Genomic DNA, 19,647 nt, shown 5'->3' with positions numbered 1-19,647 from the left:
GCGGTTTTGAAGGAGTATGAGGGAAAATCTGGTCAAGGGATTCATTAGGAAGTGAAGGAAAGCTGCGTTCTGAGGTCGAAGCTGAATGATGTGACAGTGCATTTCAAAGCACCTAACGCTGTCTTTTACAACCATTATAGGTGATTTCTAGCATACTTATTCGTTATAACGTGATACGTCCGTGAACTTCATGTTTGTGTAACTATTTTATACGTCTTGTGCCTTACTGACCATTGTTTACTTTATGTGAATTTTCAGTGTGAAGCTTTGTAAGTGTGTCATTAGCTTCTATTTGCAAAGTCATCTTGAGTTTGTGCATATACAGCTGGCTTTGTCCATTTTATACCGAGGAAGCATCTTGCACGTGCTTAATTGCAAGGCTAAAGCAACGTGACATTAGGCACATCCGCCTCTATGGCCGTCAAGGGCGCTGGCGGACACTGCTAAGGCTAGGTATAGGACACATACAGAAATACACCAGAAAGTGGAAGGGAGGGACGTTGCTCTGGTAGCTCAATTGCGAAGCATCGGACGCATAATGCGGAACACGTCAGTTTGGCTCTCACCAGCGGCAAGTTGCCTTTACCTCCGCTGTTAAAAAAAACGGAGCAGTTGAATTCCAGATCACACTCTCTAGGTCACGCTGCCTAGGCTTCATGTGGCTGGCACTGAAGAGGAATTGAGTCCAATGGTTGCCCCTTGCTTCATACCTCTTTTCGTGCTGTTCTTCCTCGACTCCATCAGCGAGCTGCACGCACGCAGTGAAGCACTAGAGACAAGAATCGCACACAGGAATAAGCCGTTTATTTTGCTTCGGATCAGTGGATGAGTACTTAGAAATGCATTCTGCCGTTTAAAAACACTGTTTAAAAGTTACCGTTAAAGCAGCTGAAAAGTTCCTGCACACACTGCGGAATAGCAGCGGTCAGAACATTGACGTCTGGAAAGAAAGAAAACATGTCGCTTAACAACTGATGCTGCACAAAGCCAGACCTACGCTTACAATGTACAGTTCTAGCCATCACGTAAATTGAACACTAGGGTTGAGGATCAGGCAAGTTGGTATTGCATTCTAATGCCATGGTACTGCGCATGCGCAGACTTCCACGTCTAGGTCTGCGCATGCGCAGTGCCGTCGCCCCTAGCTCTTGCGTGTGCAAGTCGCTTGCGTCCCCTAAACTAAAACTCCCTAATAATCTCTCGCATAAGTTGTGATCAGCGCTTTTTCAGCACTTCACAGCGATAAAAATTCGGCTTACGTCTACAATCGCAACAGCGAGTTCCTAAGGGTCCCTAACTTCAGCGGTGAACTGCTGACTCCGATTACTTATCACTCACACGAGGGGACCCGTGAGGGAAGATAATCGAATGAACTAGAAACCATGACTCATGGAATGCTGTAAAAGAGACAAATGACTTTTTTGTTCATGCTTGAAGACGGCGAAATCAGGTAATCCCAATGACATTGTAGTTAGGTAGTCGTCAAAATGGTTGTAATCAGTGCCCTTACTGAGCTCCGTGGTTCACGTTAATAAACAGCCTGAATAAAGGTTTGCGTTGTTGTCCATACTAGAATTAATCAATCAATCATTAAATCAATCAGTTTACTTATGTAAAAATGTACGTGGAAGGGTGAAAAGGAGAAAGCTGCCAATGAGGCAGCTTGACTGTTTCTCACCTCCTTGCGTTTAGGCAGAAATGTTTTACAGCTAGCAAAACAGTAATAACCGAGAATAATGCAGACACGAACACTTCACTCAGATAGTACAGGTATATAATGATATTGTTAGAAAGAGGAAGCCCGACACACAAACGTAAGCATAACTATTTACATACGAAAAACTAAGTGGTAGACGCGCAGGCTAGTAAAGGTCACAGCTCCACTAGACAGTTTACCGCTTCCTCTCCGTCTTCTACTTGCGCGCATGGTCCTGTCCAAATCCACCGTAACAATATGAAGAAGAAAAAAAAACTTGTGTGCTGGCTTATACTATGTTAAAGTAAAGTACATAAAGTGCAAAATTGTGACTTGTTCAAGACATCGAAATCAGGTAAGTCCGATGAGACTGTAGTTAAGTAGTCGTTAAAATAGTCTCCACCAATGCCTTACTCAGCTCTGTGGGTTGCATCACTATTCCACCTTAATGAAGGGTTGCGCTGTTGTTCGTACTTAAAGGCGGCGAAATCAAGTAAGTCTGATTAAATTGTAGTTAAGTAGTCGTAAAAATCCTCGTCATCAGTGCCCTTACTATGAGAGCGAAGACGAGATAATTAGTCGGCATCTGTATGGCACCGACCACTCTGTAAGCAACGGAGAAGTGGTATTGGGGCTGCAAGGCCCAATGAGCCAACCCACGCAGTGCAGCAAGCCAGCAGAGATAATAATGATCGGTAAGAATCTTGAAGTCGTAGCCATAGAGATACGGTCTGAACTTGTGGATAGCGAAACGAACAGCAAGACATTCCAGTTCACTGTATAATTGCTGCCTGTCCTCGTCAAAACACGACTTGCGTACGCAAACACATGATGGCGTCCGTCATGAAACTGGACCCGTAGAGCACCAACGCACACAGCACTTGCATAAGTATGCAGTTCTGCATACTTAAGCGAGTGATGTGGGCAAGCACCTTATGGAGGTGCTTTCCCACACTATAACCTCTTGGAGGAGAGTGGGCAAGCACCTCTTGGAGCACATCCTGCTCAGAAGAACACATCTACTTGTAAATCATACGTCGTAATTCAGCCGAATAGTTGGGCACTGATCTACTGATGTCTGAAGGCGTCAGTGGACTTTTTTTTTCCGTCGGATCCACAGGTGGTCGACAAGCTTCTGGCGGCACCGCAACTTCTTGCTGAGGTCCCGCTAATAAGGTTGAGCACTCCGAGGTTCGCAGTCACTGCTGTTTCACTCTGGAAAGGCAAGCAGTGAGCGTTCGACTAGAGAATGAGCAGAACATATTGGAGTGGGCTCCCTGGCGTCCGTGTACGTAAAAGTTAGGGGTCGCGAAATGATCACCGCTTCTACCTCCAATAGCACAGGCTCACTCTATTCACTGCTGAGCTCACTCTTACCAAGCACTTTGCGTAAAGATGTCTTGATTGATTTGATAGACCTCTCCATCTAAAGGCGGGGAAATCAAGTAAGTCCGATGAAATTGTAGTTAAGTAGTCGTAAAAATCCTCGTCGTCAGGACCCTTACTATGAGAGCGAAGACGAGATAAATAGTCGGCATCTGTAAGGCACCGACCCCTCTGCAAGCAACGGAGAAGTGGTATTGGAGCTGCAAGGCCCAATGATCCAACCCACACAGCGCAACAAGCCAGCAGAGATAATAATGGTCGGTAAGAATCTTGAAGTCGTCGCCATAGAAATATGGTGTGAACTTATGGATGGCGAAAAGAATAGCAAGACATTCCAGTTCCTTCACAGTGTAATTGCTGTCTGTCCTCGTCAGAGCACGACTTGCGTTCGCGAACACATGTTGGCGTCCGTCGTGAAACTGGACCCGTAAAGCACCAATGCACACATCACTTGCGTAAACATGCAGTTCCGCATACTTATGCGAGTTATGTGGGCTACTCTAATGATTTCAGTCACTCTATGCATCACAAACTGACTCAGCTTGTTGTGGTCTCCACGGATCTAGCTCAGTGCGATCGTTCAGTCTGTCCACATGACGCAGGATAAAGTACCTTGGATTCCAAGTTGAGCCGAGGTATATTATAACCTTGCCTTTAGCAACCCGGCCATAAATTTCAAGTTTGGGAGGTACTACTGTCGATTTGAATATTATTACTGATGTACCTGAATTCCCATGGACATTAATTGCTCTCAAGTAGGTACATGATCCATCGGCCCTCAGGCAGGCGTCGATGAAGATATGAACCTTATAATTTTCGATCTCTTCTTCTAGTTCAGCTGTTACGCATCCCAGGATCCTAATGAAGCCAAACTGAATTACGTCTGCACACCATGCTATCCATGGTGTCTTGATATCCTCTGGCCATTCGTCATAACATGACTGCCGTAAAACCCTCGTGTGTTGAAACAAATAAGAAAAGAAAAAAAAAACTTTACAGTAACTGTGAAAGGCAATAGAGTTCTAAGAAGGTCGAAAATTGAGGACACAGTCTTCAGCACCGTACGCTTTGTGTCGGTGTGGGCTGCAGCTAAGTATTGCGCTACAGATATGGAAAAAATTCAAGTAATAATTGACTGTGTCCCATTGCATTTCCAAAACTGCAGCTGAATCCTTTGAAACACTTTCCATCTGCTCTCATTCGCTGTCGATAATTTTCTGTAGTTGCCGGTTATTCGTATTTTTCGTAGATTAATTCCCGCAATTCTCATGATGGTGTTCCATCTCTCGTAGACGTTCACACCTTCTGCGAAAGCTTCCGCGCTCCCCAGGAAGTCGTCTACATAGACGGCGGCTTTGCCCAGGTGGTGATGAATAGTCGCCATGAACAAGAAAGGGCTTGATGTTAATAAAGGGCACCCTCGTCATCCTCTATTCGATAACTTAATTGCTTTCGCTGCCGGGAATTGCATCAAACTAAAGAAACCGGAAGGCATATCGTCGGTCTTGTTTAGGCTCGATTTGTACTAATGCGTTCTCAATATCCGAGCTCATGCAACTGGGAACCAGCAAAAGCTAAGTACGACTTGTAGCAACTCTAAACTGAGGTTCGCTGCTTTATCCAGGCACTCACTGAGAGGTAGCAATGCATGAGCGGGCGACGATGCGGTTAACTCTAGCCGGAGCTCGGTAGTAAGCGACTCCTTTTTTATAACTCCCCGGTATGGCATGTAATAGATAGCCCGATCCGTAGGAGCACTCTTAGGTACCAGTTTCGCGTGGATTAACACCAGGTACTGCCAGATGACTGTGTCGTATCGCTCCAGTAAACCGTTGTTCATCGATAACCCCTTTACAAAGTTCAGTAGGCGATTGACTGCAGTGTCACGGTCGTTTCCGCGTAGACGGTTCTGAAGACAGCGCAAGAGTGTATCTGCCACTAATCCTACGGATCGTTTCTTAGAAGGGAACTAGGGACTCATGTGAAGGTGACTCACCAGAATCAGATGTGGTCTGCAGACCGTATTGATCGCGACTAATCGTAAAATATCATTGCTCTTAACAACTTTTACTGTCACAATTTCACAAAGATGGTCAGCTATGATGAATAAGCTGAGGCCAGGCGAGGTGTCTGCTTCAAGAAAGTGGTTTTCAACAGCAAGGTAATTCAATTCGAAGCTCCCTGATGATGTTTTTATCCGCGGCTAAGTGGCTACATCGTGGCAAATAACGCAAAGCACGTCGCCTTGCGCGATGTGAGTATCTGAACTGTTTTGGCTACGCCTTGAGACTCCAACGACCAGCAGGGCTTGGGGATGCGTTGCAAAACGTGTTAATTGGAATTCTGATTTTACCCACTGTCTGCAGTGGCTATATTGCAGCGAGATATTCAGTAATAAGTGATCTCTGACTGCAACCACCCAGAGTCTTTCTGGGGTACCTTGACCTGTCGTTCTTAACCACAATGACGTGAAAAGCCTGCAGGTAAACTGTATTGTCCATCTTGCGATAATGTTCAATGGAGCTTTGTCGCATAGCCGAACCGATCGCGACGAGACCAACACTGTAGTGCTTCCCGATGCTTCCGTTATGGCGCCTTTCTTTTTGTAGTTTGAGTCGCACATGATCGAGGCGTGTTTTCCATGACAAATTGAGAGCGTAAGTTTTACCTGGCAAGACCTTGCCTGGTGACCTGACGAAGCACATCGGTAGCAGCAGTTGTCTACGATGAGCTGTGCTCTCTTAGAAGCAACGGAGAGGCCGGCGTCGCAGACGCATGTGCCGTGCTTCTTCCAGGGACAGAACAAGCATTCACTCCAGCTGGACGAGGTACTTACTGTGCAGTATGGAAGCGCAGCTGCCGCTTCCAGTCCACTCAGCATGGCCGTTGAGTGTTGATGATGGGCTGCATTGATCTCGGCTTTCGAGCTCAACGCATATGGACCTGAGCAGCTCCTTTAACTTGGCCTACGATGGAGCAGTTGCCACAGCTGGCTACTAGCTGAGCATTCCTTTGAAGCCTTGCTTCACTTTTATTGAGTATATGTCAGTGCAAATGGCGTAAAAATATATTGATGGGGTTTGACGTGTCAAACCCATGATCTGATTATTGAACACGCCGTAGTGAAGGACTACGGAATAATTTGGGCCACCTTAGGTTCTTTAACGTGCACTATTTTCTAAGTACATGGGTGTTTTTCGCATTTCGCCCCCGTCGAAATGCGGCTGCCGTGGCCGCGATTTTATCCCGCGACCTCGTCCTTACCAGCCCAACACCATTGCCATTGAGCAACAACGGCGGGCGGCGATCTCGTACGGCAAAGCCTCATGCATGATATCAATCAACATTGCTGACAAGCTTTGCGCTGGCACTTTTAGTGTAGTCGGACAGCTGACATTTAGCAGTGCGGCATCATCCAATTGCCTGAGGCCTCGTACGTCCCTTTCCGACTTTACGTGCGGTATATTGCGAAATATCGACAAATGAGGTTCTATCTTTGTATGCGATTGCCCAAATGGTTTTTTTTAGAACTTCGACGGCATCGGCATAAGAAGTTTCGAAAGTCGGCAACCTGGCAATCGCCGCTTCCGCTTGGCCCTCAAGTCAATGCCGTACATAGAAAAACTCGGTTCTTGTCGATGTATCGTTGATCGGATGAGCAGTCATGCTGAAACTGCTCCCCAAAACTTGGACCTTTATGAATGTCGCCGTTAAATGTTCGCATGTCAAGGTTCTGCAGCCGCGGGCAAATTCTGGGCACAGCCGGAAGAGCTCCTAGGGTTTCATTCTGGTTAGCAGCCTTGGCTGCACTGTCCGCGCCTTCCAAAACGGCAATCTTGCAGCAAATCTCGGCAAGCACGCTGATGGTTTGGTCGTTATATTCTGCAGCAGTTATGTATTCTGCTTCCAGCTCGTCGCGCTGGTCGCTTGCTTTCGAACCCTGCTTTAATTCTGAGTTTCGGTACCGAAATTTTCAGTAATTTTAGGATCGACACGAAAGAACCAGGTGGAGAGCAAGATGCTGCATGTTCAAACCTCTTTTTTTCTCTCGCGGTGTCAGCCCACGTGCGGTTATTCTTCTTTTTCTACACTCGTCACTAGGATGGCGGTGGTTCGGGAATGCACTCGTCAAGCACGCAGTGGTAAACAGTGTCTACTCCCTGAAGCCGTGCTAGCTCTTCTTGAACTACTCGAAGCATGATCGAGGCGATGTCATCGCAGGCGACAATGCCCATACTTGCAAATGCGCTGACGTTGTCCAAATGCCCGAACTTCGATAGGATCCGTCAGGTCTGCAGAGCCTCGAACGTGCGGCATTGCCGCCTAAATTCGGAAGGAGTGTTTAGGTTCCCTTTTGTAGTTAGAAAATTGTAAACGGCGGCGGCCGTGCCTTAACAGATCTTTCACTTCGTCTTCGTCGGACATATCCGCGTTCCGCGTTTACAATTCAGCAAAGCTTCAGTATTCCTTCTATATACGTCGTACACGTTTCACCAGGTATTAGAGGGATTGAAATTGGAGTGATTTGATGCGAATTCGTGTTAGCATTATCTTTTCCGTGTCTTTATTTCCCTTTTTTGGCCAATTATTAATAAGACTTTGCCAGGCAACTAACCTCTGAACGAAAGCGTGTGTTCAGCTTTCTTATTTTTGGAACTCAAGTCTGAAATTGGAGTGATTTGATGCGAATTCGTGTTAGCATTATCTTTTCCGTGTCTTTATTTCCCTTTTTTGGCCAATTATTAATAAGACTTTGCCAGGCAACTAACCTCTGAACGAAAGCGTGTGTTCAGCTTTCTTATTTTTGGAACTCAAGTCTCAAAAGCAACTTTTCAATTCCTGGACAAGGCTGTCCCAAGCACGGAGTCAGTTTTCAAACTAAAGTAGAGTGGTATTGATGAAAAAAATTCAACGTTCACGAGCTGCGGTGATATACATTATCCGCTGTAGCGGTTTACTCTTTCTTATTGCATCAGCCATTCATCCGCGTCTTTGTCTGTCTTACTATAGAATATGCGCGGTTCCAGTGTCCAGTAGCTATAGCTTGCCTTGGCTTGGTGTCTGACTTGAATGATGCCATCTACGTCGGTGGCCCTTGACCTGCCTGTCTGTTATTTCTATACATATAGTGGCACTCCGGTGACATGTCTGCTTCTTCGAAGATGTCGAAACACTGGGTTGTTAAAGGCGTCCGTTACCAAGTACTTCCACCAAAGTTGTCGAGGATGTGATGAATTTAGTTACTGTGCGAAGGGTAAGAAAGGGCAAAGAAGACATGGAAGGTCCGAGGCAGTCGTTGTTGTTATTGTTGCCTCAAAACACGACGCAGTCTTGTCTTGTATCCCAGACAGTGGCGCATGCCCGCTATGTGGGATTGGCTAAGAAGCAGGCGGTTTTTCTTCTACGCTCCTCGGGCGCGGCGTTGCAATAGGTAAGCATAATACATATTCGTTTGTCGCGCTCAGTTGCTAAAAGCGAGCCAAACCAATGTAAGCGCAGAAGATTTATATCACAGCTCTGCACGTTGTTCGCGTTAACGTATTTTGTGATAGTCTATCATGCCACCGTTATCGCTTGGATTGGCCTTTCGGTATGCGGGTCTTGGTAAGAAATGAAGAACGCGACATTGATGGCTATGGAATATGACCTCATAAGTGTAATTTACTTATCTGAGCGTTTCCGCAACAGTGGACGCGCGCAGATCTGACAATATCTGCACCCTGCCGCGGCGTGCTGCGCGTTAGTGTCCTAGTGCAGGGAACTTACTAGCACCACGCGTTTCAAGCCGACGTTGTCGGAGAACTGCGGCATAAGATCGTCGTCCTGCAAGATGCTAAAGACGTTTTCAATCTCTATGGCCACCGCTTTGCCGTAATCCATCAGGAAAACGAAATACTCAATAGTTCGCCGTACAATGATTGTAAACTCAGGACCCGAAGGTCTGCCGAGGTCTTGGACAGCTTTGGTTGAGGTAATTCGGATTCTGGAAGTGAGACAAGAACGGAAATAGTATAGTGATATGAAAACAAGCCGCGCAATGAGAGAATGGTCTATAAAAGTGTTTGTTTAGCGCAAGTGCACGGGAAGGAAGAAAGGATCCACGAAGCAGAGCTCCATTATATTCCATGTACTAGCGGTAAACGAACTACTTTTTCTGAAAGTGCCATGCCATCAAGCCCTAAAAGTTACAGTGGTCAAGAATACCGAGACAGTGGGCAAAAGGTAATGGCGCGCGAATACATGGGAGAGCGGTGAGATCCTGAGCAGCGCAACCACCACAGATTTACAAATACAACACGAATATTTACAAATACTGCAAGAAATAGTTCAGGACATAAAATCTGTACAATAACTGAAAAGGCAGTATCTTGCTGTCTGAGGCCCAGCTGGGCGCCCGACGACAACATACCGGATCAGATATCTGCAATGGGATGATGCATCTGTCCGCTGCAGCAAAACTAAGGCAAAGACTCAGCACATAGGATTGGAATGTCAAGATATTCATCCAGCATGACCCGTCGGCAACATTCACTTTCCAGAAGCACTGGGATTCAAAGCGAATGAATGCACTAGCTGGTTAGCAGTGGAGATAAGCAAGAGACGTGAAAAAAAACTGCGAATAGATTGGGAGAAGCGGAGTTGTTGCAGGCATAGATAACTGTACCTGCACCTGTACGCTTTATTATGCTGCGCGGACACATGGGTCAGCTTCATGTTGGCTTAAATACCAAAAGGTAAATGCTACTGATCAAGCCTAAACATAGCTACGTTCACATTTTTAACATGCCACAGGGATCAGTATTAGAGCCACTTCTCTTCTCATTTGCATTAGCGAGCTATCGAATAACATTACTTCTAATACACGCCTTTTCGGCGACGAATATGTGATACACAGACAAACAAATCACCCGCTTGACATAAAGCTCCTACAGGCTTATATAACCCATTCAAATGAGTGTTGCGTATTATGGCAAATGGAGATTAACATTGATCATACAACGCTGATGACCTTTATATGCCTTACTAATTCTCTTGCGAACACCTGTTCTATAAGCAACATCATAATAAAAGAAACCCCATTTAGGTATCTGAGTGCCCACGTTTCGCCTCATCTAAAGCAGACTTTCACATAGAGCATATTACAAATAAGGCTTTTAAAAATTATATATATTTATTTTTTACCCTCAAGGCCAAATACATTACACAGGGAAGTGGGAAAATATACAATCATAAAGACAACAGTAATATTCAGTGAGTAATAATACCAATTGCAAACAGGCATGTATATAAACAATGGTGGTTAGTGCCTGGCGAAAACGTTGGTTATCAATGATTGATACAACGTCAGCAGCGAGGTGGTTCCACTCAATTGCTGTGCGCGGCAATTAAAGCGCCATTTGTCGGCTGCCAATACCTAAACAAAAGTGCATGCCTATACAATACCAATTAGGTCAACATTGGGATACCTTTCAATGCTAAGGTATCCGAATACCGCTGACATTACAAGCCGGCTTAAATATGTGCAAGCAAAGGCAGCTAGGCTCCTTTTATCTTATCAAAGCGCATCGAGCTCGAACAAAAGACTTACTCTCTCTAATATTAACTCACGACACAGGATATCTTGCTTGTTATTGTTTCAGTCAATGTATTACAGCAATGCAGTTCTTACAATTATTATTATTCTTCCGCGCATCACATCCCTTTACGCAGATATCTCCGTCTGAAACTTCAACCGATTTTTGCAAGAACACTGAAATATAAAAACTCGCCATTTGTGTTGTCAGTACAAGAATGTAATGATTTGTGGGAACAAACAGTTACTTTTACTGATTTATCGTCTTTCGATACAGAACTGCTTACACATATTTTTCAAAGCGACATTCAGCGACCTTGATCCTGTTTGTGTGCATGAAATTGGTATTTCATATAGCGCATTTTTCCCTTTTGTTAGATCACTTTTGTAGTGCTATCATGGTTTGACTGGTGAACGCTCCATTTCTTTTGTAATTATGTCATTTCACTGATTTTCTTGTTACTTCTAACCTTCTTGTACCTTCCTATTGTACAATAGCTCCCCCTATGTAATCGTTGGGCCTCTAGGGTACAGAAATAAAAAAAAAAGAACTATTACAACTGAATAGTGAAGAGCGACCTTACGCATCACTGCCCTTGTACGTTGCTTGGCAGCTGGCGACAGCTCCAACACTCATGCGACACCAGCCTCCGTTCAAGAAGTGTTCAAGAGGTGTCTAAAGAAGAGAGATGGAAAACGCTTAGAAAGCAGTGCTCGCATATGTCACGCTCCGAACGAACTGAGCCAATTAAATTCAGTTTATTCACCATTATTACCTCAGGTTACACACGCAGAAAAAAAAACGATATGATGAATGACTTGCAAACACCCGTGCCTCCGGTGGCGTACAGGAGTGGAACATCGACGTGCATATAAATTTATAAATTATAACACATAGTAAATTGCTTATGGCAGCACAAAATATAGCAGCGTCACAGTCATTACGAAAGTGCTCACTATAAAGAGACCTATAGCCAGAAATATTGTGCATTCCACGTTAACGAAATGCAGCGCGTTGCGGTAGCATGGTTGCACGACCCGTGACAAAAACAGAGCGTTACATGTTTCAACGCGAACGCTGGCCTCGTTCGCAGTTAACGAAATCCGCCCACAGCATGTAGGAGGCTGTCATCGTGGAAATAGTTAACGTCACAAAGGTAGCAAAAAAACAGCGTATCTGAATAAGACAGTGGAGGCCGCCTTATTCATAATTTGTCGAGACGACGCAACAAAGTGAAAGGAAATCCGTCGTCAGGTTGCGCCTGCTGCGAGTGCATTCAGTCGACGACTTCGCTCACGCCTGCACCAAGGTCGATCAGGTCGCGAAGCTTCGGGCGAAAAGTGGTTTAGTATAAATTGTCACCGACATCAACAAGGGGGGTTATGGGAGCAGAGATTGAAGCGTGACTACGTTTGGAGGGAACAAACATTGGGAAAGAAAAAAGCGTTTTTAATTCAAGTGAGACACAGTTAGATTCATTAAACGAAAATAAAATTCCTGGTCAATTTTATATATTTGTGACGAGTTAAGAAAATACAAGTTTATCTAATTTTATTATTATTACTAAATGGATTTCTTTTCAGCGTCCATCGTTACAGGGGGCGTTGACGCCACTATCACTCGCAATGCAATGCACGTCTTCGAATGTACAGCAAGGTAAATATACCTGGTAGCGAAGCTTCCATAGGAGCCCATACGTTCAAAACATGGCGGTCCATCGGCGGTTCATGGGGCTTAGCGCCATCTATATGCCCTGGGAACACTTCTGGAGGAAGAAAAATAATGTGACGCCATGTCCGTTAAAAGCACAAGTGACGTCATTTTGTTTTCCAAGGCGCGAAATTTGTTTTGTGGGCCTGCTTTCGGAGCTATATATTCAAGTGCCCCGCCATTTGACTTGATAGGCGTTTCGAGCTTTCAGCGCGGAAAGCGATGCAGGAAAAGCCAGCCGTACGGTTGTCGAAATCACACCCCTGCACAGAACATACTTTCTTTGGAGGCCGACGAAAGCTTTAGGTGCAGAGTGCTGATCCTATCGTCGGACGCCAAGCCCATCGGCCGGCGCAGTCGCACGAAAGCAACTACACAATTATCTGGCGGTCGTAACTCACAACTTTTGACTGAACAGATTAAGAAGCGATGAAGCTACCAGCGTCAACAAATATACTGACAAACTTCGACAAGCAAGAAAGCACAAACTGTGAGGGGGGCGTATTTCAACAGGTGAACTTTAGGAGTGTGCCTTTCTGCCCATTTCAAGCCGTGCATTGCATTGCGAGTGATAGTGGCGTCAACGCGCCCTCTAACTATGGGCGCTGAAAATAAATGCATTAATGAATAATAATGAAATGGAATAAACTTGTATTTTCTTAACTTGTAACGAATATATAAGATTGGCCAGGAATTTTATTTTAGTTGCTTGAATCCAACTGTGTCTCGCTTGAATTAAAAAAAAAAACGCTTTTTTTTTCCCAATGTTTGTTCCCTCCAAACATAGTCGCGCTTCAATCGCTGCTCCCATAACCCCCCTTGCTAATGTCGGTGACAATCTGTTCTGAACCGATTTTCGCCCGAAGCTTCGCGACCTATTTGTTTCGACCTTGTGTGCAGTAAAGAACGCTCGTAAAGTTCACCGTAACTTCACTCAAAGGGAAGCTCATTACTTTTCGAAGCGAGATCGGGATGCCTTAGAACACGCACCTATAAAGCGAGATATAAGAAGGAAGAAGAAGCATGTGCTTGCTGCGGTAAAGCTAGGGAAACGACGGAGCATATTTTATTGGAATGTGAAGACGTCTACCCAGCGGTCGATTTAGGCACCACTGGCCTCCTTGAAGCCCTTGAGTTCAGCGGGAGCAGCAGTCAAGCAAACAGGTCCGCAATACATTAGTAAGAGGCGATTGGAGGATTGGTGGAGGAAAAGTAGGGAAACGACAAAAGACGGAGACGTACAAAAGCACAGTTCGCAATAGGAGATCAGAAAATTTGGACGTGGTAGTTCATAGTTTTTTTTTTTCTTTTTGCATTGGTTAACCTAGGTAGGATATTAGGCAGCATAGTAGCAAGAGCTTGATGGCGCAACCCACCGCCCCGTTCCAAAGGAGACGCTCATAATATCCATCCATTCATCCGCTAGTGTTCCTGTATATGCTCCCGCAGGGAGCAGAGTTGCGCATACCTTTTCCGGCGCCGCTCGCACCGCTATTCGCCGAGCGCTACCACGTGGTACAAAAAGACGTCAAATGATTAACTGCGCCGCTGCGAAGCCAACTTCACGAGCACGGAGCCGGCTTGTTTCTGTTAAAGCCCCTCCATGAAAGCGGCGGTGGCGCCTGGATGGAGGGGCTTTAGTTTCTGTCAGTACCGTCGAAATTGCAATCAGCGGACCGTCAAGCGTGCGTCGCACCGATCGGCTCCTGGTTGCAGGTACGGTGTTGGACGATATTAAATTAATAACTTTGGTGAAGTGGTAAGAAACACATCATTTTGAAACTTGTAAGACGGGGTGCAGCGTACCAAACTGCACAAATCGCACGTAAGGTGGCAAAGCTTATTACGCGGCGCCGTGCGGACGGACGAGACCGGCCAGCTCCGAAACGGACGACCGATTCATGCTCATACCACCCATGGCCGCACGCCGCACCGCAAGCGAGCGGTTCACCAGTAATGGCCGACGTGACGTCACGAGAGGCGGTCGTGAACTTTCGCATCCGTGCGGCGACCGCATAAACATGGCGTTGGTTCGAAATGAAGCGGAGCGCGAGGCCTAGACCGCAAAGCGGCAGTTTGTTTTTTGTGTGGTTTATTGTGATCATTGCAAGAGCTATTCAGCACCTGCAAAGCTATTTGTCTAACGCAACAAGCAGCTGTACTCTTCCTGACCTCTTCAGTCCGTGCGATCGCCAAAGGAAACAGACGGTTGTGTGTTGTGTTTACGCGAGAGTCGGAAGGAATGAAGCCGGCAATTTCGTGTGTTTGGAGTTTTTTGCATGTGCATAACAAATGCGAAGGCCATCGCATACACCTGAATTCTAAGCATGACACTAGTTCGGTACGCGGCAAAATGAAAAGATTGCGATCGCCCTCCTCAGCTTATGGTGTTCGTAGGTGTTGTGTGTGCGCGCTTCATCGATACCAAGATTGCAAGTTTGTGCAGTACTGGTTTGTGTTTCAGAAGTGATGGCACGATGTGTAGCGATGAGCTTCATTATCGCCTCATCGCAGTCATTCGTAATGTGCTGTTTGCGTCTTGCTTCGTGTGAGCTGTTTTGCGGGCTGCGATGCGCATTGGTGACCGCGAACACGTATAGAACGTTCGAGCGCTAGGGTTCTTACTTTTACGAAGCATAAGTGTACTGTGATGTGTACGTGCAATGTGTCGCAGTGGTGCTACACGTATAAGTGTTCGTTTCATGCATATGTTCTGTAGTGAACCGGGCATAAGCGTTGTTGGGCGAGTTTTGGTTCCGGCCCTTTATGCCTCGTTCACGTGTCTTATGTGTTTTTCAGAGGTTATTTCTGTGCTATGAAGGTGTTTGTAATCAATGAGGGCAATATAAGGAACAGCTTAAAAGTTACATGAGTACATGCACGCTGTCGTGAAATGTGGGCGCGCTTATATGCACTGTTCTTATGAACGTAAATTTCGGGCACTCTTCATTTTTGTCATGTGTACATTGGTGTGAACAGCAGAAATCCTGAGGCGTAGTTCTAGATTAGGCAAAGTTTACAGCCTTATACTGAGGGATGTGAGCGCCTTGCATGTGCAAGAAATTTAGCTGCTTGTTTCTTGTTAGTATCTGAGTACACACTGTTAGTGCCAACACCAGTGGCAGGGCATGGTAAGCATATAATGTGTGAAAATTAGATACTTCCTTTTGATTCTTGACAATTTGCACTTTTTCATAAAAAGCCATATGCATGTAACAAAACGTGAAGATGACAACACAACTGGTATGGTCAATATATGATTCGTGGATTGTAGCAGCAGAACTTAAGGAACACGGACACAGAATGGACGACTAGACGAGGATGCAGCTGCACTGTCAACTGATTTCTGAATTGAAATTACCACTCTTATTTATTTCATCGCCATAGCTCTTATCTGTCTGAGGCTGTCTCAAAAAGGTGACTTCCTTTCTTGTCAAGGCGGCTGATGGTGTGCTTACACATTGCGCTCCGGTTTTACTTATCTCAATTGCCTCAAGAATCTCCCGAGTTAGCCTATTGTTCTTCCTTTTCAGGACTTGCACTTCATGAAATTGGGGGGTGCATGTGCTTACTTAGCTATCTTGTCCCTTCATGTTCATTTCGCAACGTTTGCAGTGCAAGGCCAGACTGCTGCCAGGGGTCCCTGAAAGTGATGATGCATACTTTCTTGTTCGATCATTAAGGCACCTTCCTGTTTGCCCTATGTTTTGTTTTCCACAGGACAGGAGGATGGCGTACACTACTCCTTTGACAGGATCGCAGTATCTGCTCTGGTGCGTGATCTGGCATTGCGGTTCCTTTTTTTCCTGGTTCAATCGTGCGCACATACTTCTTCCCTCGTTTGGTGCTGAGAACACTACTAGGATACCGTGTCTTTTACCAATCTTGATGAGATTGTGGGTCATCCCATGCACATATGTAATTTTTGCAGAATTGTTTTTGGCATCCACAACTTCAGGTCCGCTTTTGCTTTCTTGTTTTCTTTTAATCTTCTCTATGAGGCCTTCAGCTATGCTGCATAGCATTGACACGGCATCTTTTTCCCAGCATTTTTCAGCCTACTTAACTGCCTCTGAAGACTTTATTCATTTTGATGCTGGCGCGATTTCTTTAGTGCTGAACTAAACGCTGCACTCGCTACTGCCTTTTTCACCGTCTTGAAATGGCTTGACGGGAAGGGAAGAAATTGTTTCTGTGCCTTAGGCTCTTACCACCAGTGTAGATGTCCTGGTTGGAATTCCAGTAAAATGTCGAGGAACTGCAGAGGACTGTGGTTCGGACGCTCATAAGGGAAGTTCAGCTCTGGACACGTTGATCGAAAGGACTCTAGTACGGTGTCCTTAAGCTATTGGTAATCGGTTGCATTCTCTTTCAATAGATGAGGCGCCAATAGTGACGGCACACTAGGAAGGAACAAAGACAGGACAAAGCACTACTTGCAACTGTTTAGTGAAGTCAAAGGTGGCTGAAGTGTGGGGAAGAGTATATCGGCCAAACTGGCCGATGTATTAATGAATGCCTGCGGGAACATAAGCTTTCATTGAAAAATGAATAAGGTTCAATCTTGCCGCTTCATTGCAAGGCCTGCGGGAATGAGAAGAAACAAGTATGTGAAGCGAGGCTTCATGATACAACAAATCATGTTTAAAAGTAAAGATACTGTAGCGCATGAATTGTTGGAGGCCAACCAGATTAAGAAAAGAGAGGACGCCTGTGTCAGCACCCCGTCTCTGAATATGTACACAAATGAAAGCATGTTCACAGGTAAGTTTTAGATTTAGATTAAACGCGATTTCCTTCATATATATCTTCACTGTTCTCGCACTTGGGAATTCACATAATCAGTGTTCCTCTTTTTTCGCCCCTCTCTTCCCATGGCTATATGATCAGCCACATTTGACTTCAATAAACAGTTGCATGCAGCGCCTTGTCCTGTCTTTGTTCCTTTCTAGTGTGCCATCCCTATTGGCGCTTCATCTATTGAAAGCTGTGCACCTACTAGTCCCACAACGTGTTTTATTGCATTCTCTGTTTGGCACAGTATCAAGAAGTCGTCCACATATCGATAGGTCCATGTGACACGCCTTTCCTTGGTGGATCCTTGAATTTTCTTGTCGCATGCTGCCAAGTAGAAGTCACTCACGATTGGTGCTATTTTTGATCCAATGCAGACCCCTCTGTTTTGGACAAACAAGGTACCATCATGTACAGTGATAGTGGCAGTGAAATAGGCGCTCAACAGCTCCAAGAGGGTTCCACAGACATTCCTACGGAGTTTTGAATTGGAATGGCTCCTTGCTCCATGATGGTCTCTCTCAGTACATTCATCAAATCCGCATGCGGTATTGAATAATACATATCTTCGATGTCAATCGAGAACCTGTACCAATCATTCATTTCGTACATTCTTATCTCGAAGGTTAGCTCTTCAGAGTTACTAATCGTGAACTGATCTTCTACCCTAACTTGAGAAAGTTGCGTGAAAAGGTGTGCAAGCAGCAATTGCCACGTGTCTGCTTCCGATAAAATGGCGTGGAAGGGGGTACCAATTATATGGCTTTTTCCACTGAAGAACACCGACAGCGTGGTGGTTTTTGCTGCTTTAACCTTGTTGCACAGCTGGCTACCATTAGTTGTTTTTCCTAGAAGCATCTTGACCTTTCTTTCCGCTTTCTTTAGGTATTTATTTTCTACCTTGCAGTAGTTCTTGTTGATGGCTTCTAATGTTTTTGTATTGTAGCTGCTGGTATCAAGTACTACAAATCCCCCTTTGTCTGAAAGGCACAATATGAAATTTTCTTTTTGCAATGCCTTTAAAGTTTTAACAAAACTGTGCACACGGCGTTTGCATTCTCTTGAAAGAGCCAGTGTATCTACTCCGTCAGCCGCAACTCTGCTAGCGTCCTGTTCATTCGCTTTTTCTGCTACTCGTCTGATAATGGCAAGCTTCACTGCTGCGTCTAATCTCGGGGGAAGCGCAAATTCTGGACCGAGTTCCAATACTTCTTTAGAAGGTTGTGAGAGCTGCACCTGTCCTATTGTGACCGCTGGGTTCTTGCTTATCGTCTCGTACCCTTTTTGACCTTGTATTGTTGACTTCGAAATTGGCAGGAACCACTTAGTCCACATGTGTTCAGTGTTAAAACTGCCACTGGCCAAGTGAAGACAATATGATTTTTTGCCAGAGGATCTCACCTTGAGGAAGTCGGTGAGTATGCGAATGTGTTTCCATATTTCAGCCCGCAGTATCTTCATAATTCTTCTTGCGTGTTCTTGGGAAGGCGACAACATCCTGAGTAGCAACCTATTGTCTTCCACCGAAACATTTTTCTTGATGTAACATGAGGATAAGCAGGCCCAGCAAGTGAAGAAGGCAATTTGAAGACATATTTGTCGTGAGTCAAGCAGATGCAGGAAACAAGTAGGAACGCTCAGAGTGCTGAAAATGAATGTCAAAAGGGTGTTTAACGGGGCCAGTTGTTTCATTCTTCGAGGATAGTAGCAGCAGAACTTGAGGAATACGGACACAGAAAGAACGACTAGATAAGGACGCAGCTGCACTGTCAACTGATTTCTTTATTGAAATTCCCTCACATTTTTTTCATCGCCATATCTCTTCTCTTATATATCTGAGGCTGTCTCAAAAAGGTGACTTCCTTCCTTGTCAAGGCCACCGACGGTGTGCTTACACAGTACGCTCCTGTTTTACTTATCTCAAATGCCTTAAGAATCTCCCGAGTTAGCCTACATCGTTCCTTTTCAGGACTTGCATTTCATGAAATTAGGGGGTGCACATGTTTACTTGGCTATCTTGTTCCTTCTTGTTCATTTCGATTCGACGGCATTTGCGTCAAAGGAGTGGTGTACGCCACCCCCCTGTCCTGTGAAAAACAATACATAGGGCAAACAGGAAGATGCCTTAATGATCGAACAAGAGAGCACGCATCATCACTTTCATCACATGTGTCCGCGAAACATTGGTCCTTCATTAAGTTTATTTTTTCTAGAACTTTCATGTTTTTTGGTAACAATTTATTGTGCATTTTTGGAAGCTCTTCATACAGCAGCCATTATTTCTCGGAAAGCTTCTCTGCAACGAGGCTCTAAAGTTGTTGATAGAATATTCAAGTAGTTTTTTTACATAAGAATTAGTAGCCTTGCATTTAAAACTTATCCTTTGTCCCCAATAGTTAGCTATCTTTTGCATTAGTTGGTTAAGAGGTAGTACCTAAATCTATGGAAATAAATATTGCTACTACAAGTACTAACGTCGTCGTGTCA

General features: G+C 45.0%; 1 protein-coding gene across 3 annotated transcripts in view; it reads right to left on the bottom strand.

Moving 5' to 3' along the window:
* Nucleotides 1–789: 789 nt before the first annotated feature.
* Nucleotides 790–19,647, bottom strand: part of LOC129384168 (uncharacterized) — a 101,589-nt gene continuing 82,731 nt past the window's right edge. The window contains exons 6-8 of one of the 3 annotated variants that reach the window (XM_055069364.2): nt 11,240–11,331; nt 8,849–9,065; nt 790–940 (exon numbers count right to left, since the gene is read on the bottom strand). In XM_055069364.2, coding sequence (XP_054925339.2) covers nt 926–940; nt 8,849–9,065; nt 11,240–11,331 — 324 coding nt within the window. In that variant the 3' untranslated portion in view covers nt 790–925. The remainder of the gene's footprint in view (nt 941–8,848; nt 9,066–11,239; nt 11,332–19,647) is intronic. The other 2 variants (XM_055069365.2, XM_055069366.2) reach the window with 2 other exon arrangements.

This window comes from Dermacentor andersoni, chromosome 9 (genome assembly GCF_023375885.2).
Source record: "Dermacentor andersoni chromosome 9, qqDerAnde1_hic_scaffold, whole genome shotgun sequence".
In the NCBI taxonomy this organism is placed as follows: Eukaryota; Metazoa; Arthropoda; class Arachnida; order Ixodida; family Ixodidae; genus Dermacentor; species Dermacentor andersoni.
The sequence above is the reverse complement of the archived record's forward strand: the minus strand, read 5'-3'. Positions and strand labels throughout refer to the sequence as shown.